Source organism: Mandrillus leucophaeus, unplaced genomic scaffold (genome assembly GCF_000951045.1).
Source record: "Mandrillus leucophaeus isolate KB7577 unplaced genomic scaffold, Mleu.le_1.0 Scaffold228, whole genome shotgun sequence".
Classification (NCBI taxonomy): domain Eukaryota; kingdom Metazoa; phylum Chordata; class Mammalia; order Primates; family Cercopithecidae; genus Mandrillus; species Mandrillus leucophaeus.
In genome coordinates, this window is record NW_012102343.1 from 2,484,216 (window position 1) to 2,498,475 (window position 14,260).

General features: G+C 39.9%; 1 protein-coding gene across 3 annotated transcripts in view; it reads left to right on the top strand.

Annotated features, from left to right (window-relative positions):
- TTLL5 (tubulin tyrosine ligase-like family member 5) overlaps positions 1-14,260 on the top strand; it is a 335,321-nt gene that overhangs the window by 232,822 nt on the left and 88,239 nt on the right. For 2 of the 3 annotated variants that reach the window (XM_011981565.1, XM_011981566.1), the window contains one exon: positions 7,222-7,439. In XM_011981565.1, the coding sequence (XP_011836955.1) occupies positions 7,222-7,439 (218 nt within the window). Of the gene's footprint in view, positions 1-7,221; positions 7,440-10,714; positions 11,326-14,260 lie in introns of those variants that run through there. The other variant, XM_011981567.1, reaches the window with a different exon arrangement.

The window sequence follows — 14,260 nt, forward strand, 5'->3', positions numbered from 1 at the left end:
TATTTCCATAGCTTCAAATATAGATGTACCTCAGTGTGTCAATTTATAGCATTGATGATTGGTTAAGTATAATAAACCATAGTAGGAAAAATGCCATTAAAAGCAGCAGTCTAGGTCTACCTTTATAGTTAGGGAAAAATGCTCAGAATAGGTATTTGAATGAAATAAAAATAGGCTCCAAAACATCAGGTGTCATATGATTCCATTTTTTGTCAGCACACAGAAAAACATACATACACATAGAAAATACATTTGTATATACATAGAAAAACATCTAAGTGTTAACAGGTTACTAACCTCTGAGAGCAGAATTATAAATCATTTTTAACACTTCTAATGAACATTTATTAAAGAAATTTGTTTCAAAAAGAAAAATGTCAGTCTGCCAGCCTTTGTATGTATGTGTGTGTGACCAAACAGTGCTGGGCATTGAAGGAGATACGAAAGAAATGTAAAGCAAAGCAGAATCTATGGTCATCTGAGTCTGAATTTGCATCAGAACATCAATCAGTGTCTGACTGGTTTTGCGGCTAGATGAAGGTGTGACTGCTAATGAGGGAAGGTCACCCATGTGATGTCTTAGGGCAATTTGGTTTCACTGGCTTTTGTGGTCATGAACTGCAGCCCTAGTCTTAGCCAGCTGTGTCATAGCTACACTATGCTGGTCATGTCACACACCAGTCCAAGCTCAGTTTTGAGTATATTTGAATATCTAGTTGTAATTATCTTCATTGTTTCTTAAATATTGGCAAGTACAGTTAGTTTAGGGACTCTCTGAAGAATCACACTGATCTCAGTTGGTTAGCGAATAATAGTTTCGAAATTTTTCTGTCCAGGTAAACATCTGTCTTTGTATCCTTAAGAGTAGGTCATTTGAGGTAGTAAGAACCTCCTTTCCTACTCACTAAAGGAGGGGGAGCTTCGTAATTGGTTTTAGAAATGAGAGGATATGTCGGAAGGCTTTCGACGTCTTTGACAGTTCCATGTCCTGTCTCAGGTATTTGTGTGCTTGGTCTCTCTATATGAAGAGTAGCAACTTCTGGATTGCTGCCCCATTCCTACTGGGATCATAGTACTGCTCAGTGCTTTATAACAGCACCAGAAAAGTTGCACTGTTTCTCTTGCTCAGCCCCCAGTCTTGTCCCAGCTGACAAACATTGTGAATGGAAGACAGCCAAGAACTCCATACAGTGTGAGACAAAGGCCTTTTGGAAGCTTACTTTTGCCAAAATAGAAACAGTTACTCTCATTCTCACCTTGGCCCCAAGGTTTTTACAGCATCACAGGGTTGCATAAAAGTCGGGATGTGTTCTTTGCTCTGAACAGTCTTGGCCTGATTGTAGGAAGGTGAGTGATTAGTAACTTACATGCTCAAGAAAATGTACCATCTCAATAGTTTATCTTCCAGAGAGAAACAGACAGTAAGTGTCTTTGTATATGTTATGGGAATTTTATTCAAATTGGGACACAATCTACCGTGGGGAGAATACTGCATAGAAATATTTGCTCGTCTGAAATTAGAGTAAAAGGGTCACAAAGAGACATTAACCTACGCAAATAGAGAGCAGCATTTGCCTACTTTATCCCCCTTCTTTCTCAAAAAAATGAATTTACAGAATTATTTCACTACGAAGCGGCATCCAGCTCTGCTCTATCACCAAGAAGCCTGAGTGAAGGCTAAAAGGAGTGTTTTTCTGGAAGGAATTAAAAAAAAAATCCTCCCAGAATTTAATCTCTAAACACTATTATCTTTCTAGTAAGAGAGCCCAGATCTTGCTTCCCCGGAACCTTCCAAGTTGCAGTCTGTGTTCTGTCCATCAGAAATTTTCCCTTCCCACCCATGAGCACCCTTCTGTTGTGGGAGAAGGAGGGCCTTTCCAGTCTTTTGCCTGGGGCCAAGCCAACCCTCAAACTGTGGTTTTTCTCTGAGTCTTCTTGCTGTAGCATGGCTGTTTCCCACACCCAGCAAAGAAGCAAGAGTCATGTATATGCTGAGTGTATGTTGACTAGGTCTTGAGTGGAGGCCAGTGCTTACACAGCTTTCTCGTTCCCAGGACATTGACTAATGATAGTGCAGCTCCTATGCCTTTGTTGTTAATATTGTGTATCGAAACCTCATGTTTCTTACAAATTGTTAGAGAGAACTTCATATAATTCTTCTGCCCTTTTATGAATGAATATCAGGACAGAACAATTCACATGATGGAGCAATTCAGTTGGTGGGGCTGTAGGATTGGGGCCAGTACAGGGCTCTCGGGGTGCTGGAGAGGCTGATTTCTGCCGCTAGTTTACACACAACCATTTTATGTCTGCTTTTAACATTGCCTGAGTGTGTTCCTGGGTTTCTTCTTACCAGCTTTGATTGCTTTAATCCCATCCCACTTAGCCCTGGCTTTGGTGAAACACCTGGGGACTTGTCTACATTACTGACTCTTTGGAGTTTCAGATGGTATGCAATTATAATCATTTCATTATCCGTTCAGTGTATTGCAGTATAATCACCAAACCACAAGTCACAACCTAGAGGCCTTTTACTGCATTTGGAAAGAGTATCTGCCTTCTGAGATGCAGTACATGTTTGTTGTATTGAGGCTTAGGCAAGCTTGAATCTGTGGTAGATGGAGAATTATTTCTAGTATCAGTTAAGATTCCGTTTGACTGCTTGTAACAGAACCCTCTCTCCCACCAGTAGTTTAATTAAGTTAGAGGGGCTTTTTTCCCACATAGTTAGAAATCTAGAAATAGGCTCTTGCAGACTTCATGGTGCCATCAGAAACCCATGCTCCTTCTGTCTTTATTCTCTGCAATCCTTAGCAAGTAACTTTCACCCTATGCCTGTCCACTTCTTGCTAGATATCCGTGTTCTAGGTGGGAAGAACAGGGAACATGGAAGGACACAAGATGTGCACCAGCTGAGTCCGCCCTTTAAAGAGCTTTCCCAAACACTTCTGTTTCCCCAAAACCAGAAACTTCTGTTTCCATCTCATTGTCCAGAACGTATATCATGTGTTATCCCTAGGTAAAAGAGAGATTTAGCAATATATTTTCTTTAGCTGGGCAAACATTATGACCCAAACAAAATCAGAGTAGTAATATTAAGAAGAAAGGAAGAAGCAGTTGTATCCAGGCAAGTGGCAGTTTCCTAGGCAGTAAGTTCTTCTAAATTATTTTATTTTATTGTTCGAAGTGAAAACTAGTCTTATATAAAACATCAGTATCTAAGGTCCTACCACAAATTCTGCATTTAGGAAGGTGTGAAGTTATTTTTGTTGGAGATCTGCAAAAGGGCTAACATTTTTTGTGGTTGAGTATGAGATGGACACAAACAACACCCTAGGCACTGTTCGAAGTCCAGAAAATGGTCCTTTTACAAGATTACATCTGAATTTAAATACACATTTACCTATTTTGTTGTGTAAGAATTTAGTTTTTGCTAAACAAGGATGAATAGTTGGGGTTGGGTTTTTTTGTTTTGTTTTTGTTTTTGTTTTTTCCCATTTATTAAGCATCTTTGTACTAGTCACTGTAGGGGAAACTAAAATTAATCATATATAAATTCAGCCATTTCCAGTGTGAATCACCCAGAAGGGAGAAAAAGTACACACGTAAATGGCTATAATACACAGTCGAATGTACTATGATGAGTCATACAAATACATTTTTCTAAGCATTCAGAAGAGGAAAAGATTATTTCTGCCAGAGAGAATTGAGTAAATATGATCTGGGGAGCCTAAACATATGTTTTCGTTTTAAGAATTTGCTTTCACAACTAGTGAGTGTCATAAGTCTGGAAAAATATGTTGAAGAAATGCATAAGCAACTACCATTCACGAAGGATTACTGATAGGTGGACTTCCCCGTCATTCCCTCCTTTAGTTTCTCAGTAGAACTGAGGTAGGTGAAAGTTTGGGAAGGAATGGAACATTTGTTGAGTGCCTGCTGTGTGCCTAGGTCTTTGCTTTATTTCAAGAAATTCTTATTGAATGCCTAGGCTAAGGTTACCTACATGATCTTCATTTGGCTTCCAAAAATCCAATGAAGTAATTTTTTTTTTAATTAAGCTCCTCATCTTCTAAAGGTGAAGTAATTTCAACTGCTTATGAGAAAGCTGAAGCTAAGAAGTTAACTTGAAAAGATCACCCACTTTTAAGTGACAAGGCCTACATTTGAGCTGAGGTACATTTGACCACAAGCTATGTCTTTTCCATTTACTCTGGGTCTCTCTGCCTTTCACTGATGACCTAATCTGCTTTTGTAGCCAGTGCTGAACAGTTAATTCCTTCTTTAGCTCAATCCAGTAGGAATCCTATACCCAGCTGGTTAAAACCTGGGTGTCACTTGGGTATCTTGATTTGTAGTTACAGATAATTTATTACCTCCTTAAATGTTATCGGAATTACCTCTTTTGTCTTTTGAACAATTTATTTTTGTAATAAATAACTATATGCACATAGTATAAAATTCAAAAGATACAAATGATATACAGTAAAAAGTTAGTCTCCCTCCTACCTGGACCCCTAGCTAACCAATTCTCCCTGAAGGCTACCAGTTTTTTTGTGTATCCTTCTTGAATTGTTTTGTGCAGATACTAGGAGAGTATGTGTGTACATATATATAGATAGATAGATAGATATGGTGTGTATGTATTCTTTTTTAAAAAAATAGGAGCTCACTAAAACTGTTCTGAACCTGCTATTTTCACTCATTATTTCATTTGTATTTACGTGTTCCAGATTTGGGGGGGAAAATGATGAATTTGAAAAAAATATAGTTGTCACCATGGCAACATTTATTGAATAGATGTTCTATTCAGTGGCAGTTCCCTTACAACATTAAATATATAATTTAATAAAGAATATTTTGATTTCCAAGAGCTCTTAACTAACATTTTTTTTCCCCTCCTCTACTACTCACCCAGGGAATTTCTTTATGGATGGCTCAATGTAGAACTCTTCAGCCCTCACTCTGATTTTTGGTCTCTTCCCATCTTGAATGAGGCACTTTTCAAACACTCCTTACACCTAACCTCAATTATTAGGATATAGTGGTGAAAATGGAAGCCTGGGGCAGCCTGTTCCTGTGTCCCTCTTTACTTCCAGTTGAGTTTCTCGTACAGATTTTAAGGCCCTCAAATATGGAAACAGGAACTGCAAAGAAAGGGTTTGTTGTAGACCCTGTCCCAGAAGGCTGCCTCCTGCCGGAAGCTTTGGTTGCTTGTCCTGAGGAGGCCTGCGTGAGCGGGGTCAGGGCTCCTTGATTCTCTTGGACCATCTGGAAACCTCCCCATGTGTACACGCTCAACAGTGCTTCCTTCCTGGCTTTGCCTGCGGCCTTGGATCTGTCTTTGTTCCTCTTCCCCCTCCCACGTTTTTGAGACAGGGTCTCACTCTGTCACCAAGGCTGGAGTGCAGTGGTGCTTCACCCATTGCAACCTCCACCTCCCTGGCTCAAAGGATTCTCCCACCTCAGACTCTTGAGTTGCTGGGACTACAGGCGTGCGCCACCACGTGTAGCTAATTTTTGTATTTTTTGTAAAGACGGGGTTTTGCCATGTTGGCCATGCTGGTCTCGAACTCCTGACCTCAAGTGATCCACATGTCTCAGCCTCCCAAAGTGCTAGGATTACAGGCGTGAGCCACCGCACCTGGCTTTGTCTTTGTTGCTCTTCTGTGGATCAGAGATGGAGAAAAATTGTAGCTCTTCAGTTTCTCCCTCAGGTGGTTTACACAGGTTGGGGACATCTCAGTCAGATTGGTCCAATTGAAAATGCTCAGACCCTTTAACTCTGAAATCTCTTTGTTCTTTGTCAAGCATTTCAGTCAAACACATTTACTCCACACAAGACCCCTGGACCCCCCTCTCATATCTACTTAGCCTAGGACCTTTGACACATTTCCTGAAAATGAGACATTTTAAGTCATGCATATAGAAGGGTTGGTTAACATTTTACTAAAGGTACCCAGTTCATCTTTTAAATCTGAAAAAATAAAATTCATAAAGGGCAAAAATAATGCTAGCAAACTCTGTCTAGAAGATGAATATTTCCTAAGAGCATCTCATATTATTTCATCATGCCTCGCCATGAGTCCTTTACATGTTGTATGTACAAATGGAAATCAATTGCCAGAAATTTCTTTAATAAAAATTACTAGGTATTTTGTCAGTGATGTTATTTTTCTCTTAATATTATTTCTCATTTAAAGTTTTTTTACAATGCATGTTGAAAGCAGTATTGAAAGACCAGTAACAAAATTGAGACACCAAAAGACTGTTTTTAATGAGATAAGTTGTAAGAACTTTTTAAGCGTCTACTTGAAGGAAGTATACTTTTACATCCTAATTACATATGTTGGCATTTGTGATGTTTAGATGGTGATATTTAGGTCTTTATTTATTTATAGGCTTACCCTCTGAGCAAAAATATCCTTGTGTCGATTGTATTCATATAACAAACATTTGTATAGTAATTTTACTTTGAAAGCGCTTTCAAATGTAAAATCTTATGTTAATCTTTAGGTCAACAAAGTGTTTCTAGGCTAGAATTCTAAACTAGCTCTGAAGATTATAACCAGGCCTGGCTCATGGTTCCTGTGGCAGCCTCATCTTTCTGTATTTGTTCACCATGCCCTAACCATGCTGACTCCTCCCCTTGCCTCCTGCCTGCAAACTTTCTAGAGGAGCTCAGAGTTTTGAAGTGGGCAGGAATCAAGTTAAGCTGCAAGATAGTTTTATTCTGTGCTCTATTTCTAGTACTTCACGCCTCGAAAGAGACATTATTTAAAAATGTGTTGAATTTAACAATTATGGAAACTGCAATGAGAGAGATCAAATGCTTTTCTAATTCACGCATGTGGGCCAACAGTTAGTGTCCCAGGTGCCCTGATTCCTAGCCCAGTGTACTTTCAACAAGACCATTTCAGCTCTCTGCTTCAAAATATTCCCCTTCTGTGAATCCAGAGCTGCACTGGCAACATTAGAGAAGTTTTTCCTTTAAAAAAAAAATAATAGTTTTCCTTTTCTTTTTGCCCCTTGACAGGATTACAGACTAGTTAATAAAGTAAATGGGTTATGAAGGTGATGTCCATCGATCATTTTTTTTCCTTTTTTTTTTTTTTTTTTTTTGCCCCTTGACAGGATTACAGACTAGTTAATAAAGTAAATGGGTTATGAAGGTGATGTCCATCGATCATTTTTTTTCCTTTTTTTTTTTTTTTTTTTTAGGCGATCTTTGGCAGCCAGACACTACCTAACTCCAATTTATGGACAATGAATAATGGTGCAGATTGTAGAATTTCCAGTGCCACAGCTAGTGGCCAGAAGCCAACCACTCTGCCACAAAAAGCAGTACCACCTCCAAGTTCTTGCGCCTCCCTGGTCCCCAAACCCCCACCCAACCACAAACAAGTGCTCAGAAGGGCAACATCCCAGAGGGCTTCCAAGTAAGTTTTTTTCTGTTCAATTTCCACTGAGTTTTATCATTTCTAAGCTAATAGTACTCTTTATTTGTTACTCTTCAAGACCATTCGTACTGAAGTACTGGAAACAAGAACACCTGCTGGGAAATAAAGGCTAACCCTAGTTCTCAGTGCAGGCTACAGATTAGAATCTCCCGGGGAACTACTGAAACAAGCAGATGGCCACCACCCTGTGGGAGGGACAGGCCCTGCAGAATCAGATCTTTTCCATTTCATACAGAATTCAACACCCTGCTTCCCCTTGGTTTGTTCACTTTTAGGCATTTGAATTGGAAGATATAGGATTGAGATTTCATCCAGGAGGATGATATAACCTTATTGACATTAGTCAGCAAGCTCTGTGTAGCAATGGTGTTTTTAATACCTTTTGCAGTCTACCTGTTTACACCAAAAGGACGTTTTCTTTCCTGAATCAAATTTTTGTACATCAAAATCCTTCACTCTACCTCCAGCCACTTTTTAGCCAGTGGACTAGAAATAGATTGGTGAAGAGCGTTGGTTCTAGCAGCGCTTCTTCAGGTTAAACTTGGGGAACTTTCAGAGATGTCTGGAAGAGGCAGGCATTGCCTGCTGTGTTTTTGTGTAGTGGACATTTGTATATTTCTCTTGCTGTCATTGAGGCTCCTCATTCATTTGTCCTTCAGAAGATCAATGTTAGTTGTGAGAAGAATCCTAAAACATAGAAAAAGTCATTACTGTTTTTTCCTCCTTGGATGGTAAATCAAATTCTGGATTTAGGTAGAAAACAATCCCTTGTGGCTGTATTAATTATATTGCTGCCATTATTCATTTATCCGACAAATATTTATTCAGTGCCCACTAAGTACCAAGCCCTGTTCTGGGAAGAGCTGGCATTGTAATGGCTGCAGAACTCTCTGGAGTAGTAGGAAGGGGCAGTAGAAAGGCTGCAGTTTGTGGTTGAATGCCAGTAGCAAAATAGAAAGGAAACTGTGTGTCTTCTCACCCTGGAAAGAGTAGAGTCAAATCCTTAGGTGTGCAGCCTCTGCAGCCAGACTGCCCGGATTCACATCCTCAGGCCACACTGTACTAATTTGACACCTTCTGCAAGTTACAAGTTACTTAATCTCTTAGTCTCAGCTTCCTCATGTTTCCATTTGTAAAAATAAAACAGTAAGAGTATCTACCTCCTAGGTCAGTTGTTAAATGTTAACAGAGTTAATATGTGTGAAGTACATAGAGTAAGGCCCAGCCTAGGTAAGAACTCAGTAAGCCTTGGTCACCATCATATGCATTCTAAAACCACACTCTCCTTCATAGATTTGGAAAGCCCATAGTTAAGTGGGAAAATTTTTGAGCCAAATGTGAATGTTGAATTTGCCAGTGTGCCCCTTGTGGATTCTGTGATTATTGCCAGTACCCTCAGAGGGCCCTTGGTGGCCTGTGTGGCTAGCTGGTGGAGAGGTGGGCCCAGGCAGCAGGGCTGGGCATTTGAAGACGCTGCTTGCTGCTGCCCTGAACTCACTGCTGGCAGGAGAACTCCACAGCCTCCTGAGATGGAACTGCAGCTCTTTGGACAGACTTTGCTTTGCAGCATTTTTGTGGTTTCTTCTTTGTGACAGGCAAGAGTGTGGGAAAACCGGAAACAGCTCAACATCAAAAATGCACAGAAGGGGGGAAAAAGCAGAGATTTCTTCAGAATTTAAGTAATATAATCCAGGTATCAAAAGGCATGCTGTGAGGCGTTGTTCCAGGAAATAGTTTCCAATTTGCCTTTAAAACTCTAGGACAAGTCTCTGAAGCTAAGTTAGTACTAATAAAGACTTTAACATTCTCTCACTTATGTGTAAAATGTACAGCATTGTAAGGACCCCAGTGTTTTCAGATATTCTTCTAACTTTTAGGAAAAAGAATAGCATGGCTTTTCATCTGAACAATGAAAAGCTCCCCCATGAAGTATCCTGATAAAGTTTTTTAAACAAACAAACAAACAAACTGTATTTTATATTAATTTTAGATTTACAGAAAAGTTGTAAGGGTAGTACAAAGAATTCCCACCTACCACTTACCCAGTGTTTTTTCCATTGTTAACATCTGACATTGCCGTGGTGCATTTGAGGAATGTACCATACTAGGAAACTGTCATTGGCACATTACTATGAACTAAACCCCATGCTTTATTTGGATTGATGAAGTAATTTTTTTAATCTAGAGAAACTTCTCATGGCTCTCGAAATCAGGATCCTGAGTATCAGTTGATATATTCTCACTGTTCTAAAGTAATTCTTGTTCCTAGCCAGCATAGCAAGTTACTCAACGTCTCTGTGACTCAGTTTCCTATTTTAAAATGGGAATAGTAATAGTACCTGCCTCATAGGGTTATTAAGATAAATAAATGAATTGATGAATGTCAAGCACAAATACAGTGCCTGGTATGTAATACATGCTAAACCAGTGTTAGGTACTATTATGCTTAGTAGCAAGATGGCATTTCAAGAAATTTTCATGTAAATTTTTTACTTTCTTCCTACAAGATGTGTTGCTTCATTTGCTTGGATCTTACTGTGGCCTTTACTCTGGCTCAGTTCAGATTAATCAGGAACCCTCAGTTATGACCGGTGATACTGAGTCACACTCAGGAATGCCATAGTCGCCTCAAGAGACATAACTAATGAGAAGTTGTAATGAGCTTTGGACCATGCCAAGCTGTGTGTTTTTGGGTTGAACTTCAAACTTCTTCTAGCACAGAAGTTGGCATTAGACAAATATAGAAGCAATTTCCAAGACCATCAAAGTTTCCACATCCTAGAGGGTTGAGTTTTGAGTTTAGAGAAGAATAGAACATTAAAGATGGAATGTCACTTGGATTTTGGTGCAAAGGGAGTTGAGAATCAGAACAGTGGGGTCCTGTTTCTTTATGATAATACTCAAGTTGCTTTCCCTCTAAAGGTTTCATTTTCCCATCTGTAAAACAAAACCCAGTGTCCCTACTGAATAATTAACCAAAATGACTTGTTTTCTGTCTATTCCATTGAAAGCTTTTTTATGAGCACATTTGCTCTTTAATCCTGATGCTTTCAAGCCATTTTCCTCAGCCTCTCTTGTCCCAGCAGTTCTTTGTTGTCGTTCTCAAATTCATACACTTATATTTCATTTAGCTAAACCTCATTTGTCAGTTGTGAAGGGAATGATTTAGATTTTTTTTTTTTTTTACCATTTTCATAGTGCCAATAATCTTTCTTGATTTTCTTCTCCAATGTTTGCAACACTTCATAATTTAGTACCCGCTTCAGATCCTCCTTTCAAAACTATTTGTGGTATTTCTTCCAAGCAGTCAGCTGAACTGAGAAGGACGACAGCCTACACACAACTACATGCATCTGAACTGTCTCTTCCTTGTAAATGACCTTTTTTCAGAGCCAGAATCATACTCTCCAGGAAATATGGAGAAAGAAACCTGAGGAGATTGAAGTTTGCCAGGCACAAGGGCAAAACTCAGACTGAATGAATTTGAAAGGGTGGGACCAAAGCTGTTGTAACCTGGGAGATTTCTCTGAAGAAAGAAAACTGTTGAAGAAGCACAGACTGAACTGCAGTACTCTTCCTTAAATAGCTGAGATGACCTTCTTTACCCAGGCCTTAGGTGATTCTCATCAGGGTGACCTGAGTGGAAGTTGATGGTAACTACTGTTCTGAGTCAGCACCCAGGACAGTGGTTGGTTGTTAAAGGCTGCTAGGGATTAGCAGGGAGGAAAGCCATCAGGACTGGGTAGCCTGGTAGCACCAAATCCCAATTAATGTTACCTGAACATTTGGTGAGGTCAGCCATATGATGAAAGATGTTTAAGAGATTAATGTCAGAACAATATGAACATAAATATCAGCTTAAAAATGTTATCTTTTTAACATGAGTCATTAAAGTGAGAAGATTTCAGGGCAAAGTAATTAGGACTTAATAATTGTCCAAAAGTTCTTGAGGTGAGCATGTAAGATACCATATTGTGGGTTAACCATGTTCTGCCAGCCTTTTATTATGTGCAGTTTCAAGAAGCATAGTTGAATCTGTAACATATTCATCCTTAATGTAGGATTCTCTACATTATGCATTTCCAAGGTAGGTAATTATAAAATGTTTGTGGTAGAAGATAAAGGGATCTAGGCATAGTTGTGGGGATATGAGTACAACAAGGTACCCAGGTGGTCAGTGGCTGAGCTCAAACTGGAACTCATTTCACCTGCTGTGCTTACCTCAGACTCTTCCCTGTACATCACAGATTTCAAAGGTCCCTGCCAATCTATTTATCTACATCTATCTGTACAGCAAATGGCAGATTAATTATCCTAAAATATTGCTTTTGAAGAAAATACAATGTATGCACTTAGGAACTCACTCACGCCTCTCTTTTTCCATACCAGTTTTACCACTTAAATGGAGGAAGAATTAATGCCACTCATATTAGAGGTGCTGGGGGAATTTCTGTTAGATGCAGCACAGGAAGACTGGATTGAAGATCAACATGGAGGGCTTTTGTATAGTGTCTTCTGGGAGAGTGCAGTCTAGGAGATGAAAGGGAAACCTGGAATACCGCAGACAATAATATCCCCTTGCTCTGAGGGGCAGGGCCTGAGGGTAGAAAGGACGTGAGCGCCAGTCAGGAGCTGTGCCACTTAGACTGTCTGTCTTCTACTAACCCTCCTCATTTGGACCTCAGTGGTGCATTAGGAGGTCCTAGGGGTTGCTTTTGGTGTGGACAGTGACATCAGTCAGAGGCATGGGTGCTACAACCACACCTAATCAAAAGCTGCATGATTGTGTGTGTCTTAGTGGGGAGGAAAGCTACATGAGAGCCATAGAATGATGGGTCTTCCTTTGCTGATTCACATTGGCATAATTTTAATTAAAATCTGACTTCTCGTGCCTGCCTCCTGGGATGTTAAAATGGTTGTTGAAATGGTAATATAACTGCTGGATATTTCCCACCCCTCACTTCCCTCCTCCTTCACCTGAGTATGAAAACCCCTTTTTAAAAGATTTTGGCAGGAATTTATGCTAACTTCTGATAGAATCCATCCACATCAGTTTCTCCATAAATATAAGCCCTTGGCAGATTTAGACCTTCTTTAAGGATGAGCAAATACTGGAAAATCTTGGGGCCTGGGAATAGGTAGTATAGCTTAAAAGAAGGCTTCAGTTGGGCACGGTGACTCATGCCTGTAATCCCAGCATTTTGGGAGCCTGAGGCAGGCAGATCATGAGGTCAGGAGTTCGAGACCAGCCTGGCCAACGTGGTAAAACCCCATCTCTGCTAAAAATACAAAAAATTAGCCGGGTGTGGTGGCGCGTGTCTGTAATCCCAGCTACTCAGGAGGCTGAGGCTGGAGAATCACTTGAACCTGGGAGGCAGAGATTGCAGTGAGCCAAGATCACACCACTGCACTCCAGCCTGGGCAACAGAGAGAGACTCTGTCTCCAAAAAAAAAGAAGTCTTCATGGAGAAGATTCAGAGGCTTCTTACCTCTGGAATGAGTTTAAGCAAGAAATAATAACATTTTAGAAAATACCTAATGTGTATTCTTAACAAAATGTAAGAGTAGAGAGCATCTGTGTGGAGAACTAGACAAAGCTATCATATAGAAGGAGCAAGGGACCTGCAGTCAGGGAGGATTGCACAGAGATGAGAACTACCTAAGTGAAAAATTGGGCTGAAGACAGTAAATAGAAATTGGCCACTGCAGAAAACTGAATTTGCAAACTAAAAGACAAATGCCAAAAATTTGAGGAAGAAATATACAAAGATGAAAATGATGAGAGAAAAGACAGATTCAACCTAAAATAACAAATTACAAAAAGAGAATAGAAATAATAGTCAGTAGTTTAGGCAAATAAGACTCAACATAAGGACAAAAAGGTGTTAATTAATAAGAGTAAATCAATAGATATATAACTTTGTGCCCTACAGAGATCTTGTGGAATAGTTTTCTAAACTGGAATGTTTCAATTAAATCCTCAAAAAGTAGAAATCATACATGCCTCATTCTCAGACCACTTTCCAGTAAAATGAAATATTAAATATAAAGGCCGGGCGCAGTGGCTCATGCCTGTAATCCCAGCACCTTGGAAGGCCGAGGCAGGTGGGGATCACTGGAGGTGAGGAGTTCAGTTCTAGACCAACCAGGCCAACATGGCGAACCCCGTCTCTACCAAAATATACAAACATTAGCCAGGCGTGGTGGCATGGCACCTATGGTCCCAGCTACTCGGGAGGCTGAGGCACGAGAATCGCTGAAGCCTGGGATGTGGAGATTGCAGTGAGCCAAGATCGCGCCACTGCACTCCAGCCTGGGCAAGAGAGCAAGACTTCAAAAAAAAGGAAGGAAGGGAAGAAGCAAGGGAGGGAGGCAGGAAGTCAGGCAAAGATATACTCAAAGGTAATCTGTCAAGGAAGGGAAGGAGGGAGGGAGAGAGTCAAAGATGTACTCAAAGGTAAATTCATAATCTTCATCATTTTCATTACTAAAATACTGAAAGATGAAAAAGAAATTAACCAAGATACAAATGGTAAATTGGCTTCAATAGATAAATTGGCTTCAGCTGATTGCCCGGTGTTGTTTTGGAAAGACCTGTGAGGACTTCCCTGAGTTCAGCAAAAAAGAGTGCTTTGATAGGTTAGTAGCATCTGCCACAGGCAGGGAAGATGCTGAGAGTGGTGAATAGGCCACATATTTGTCATAATTGAAGTAAGCTTTTATCACACGAAGTTAGAAAAGGAACCATAAAACAAAGCTAAGGAAAACAGACTTAAGGAAATTAAGAAGAAAAGTAATAT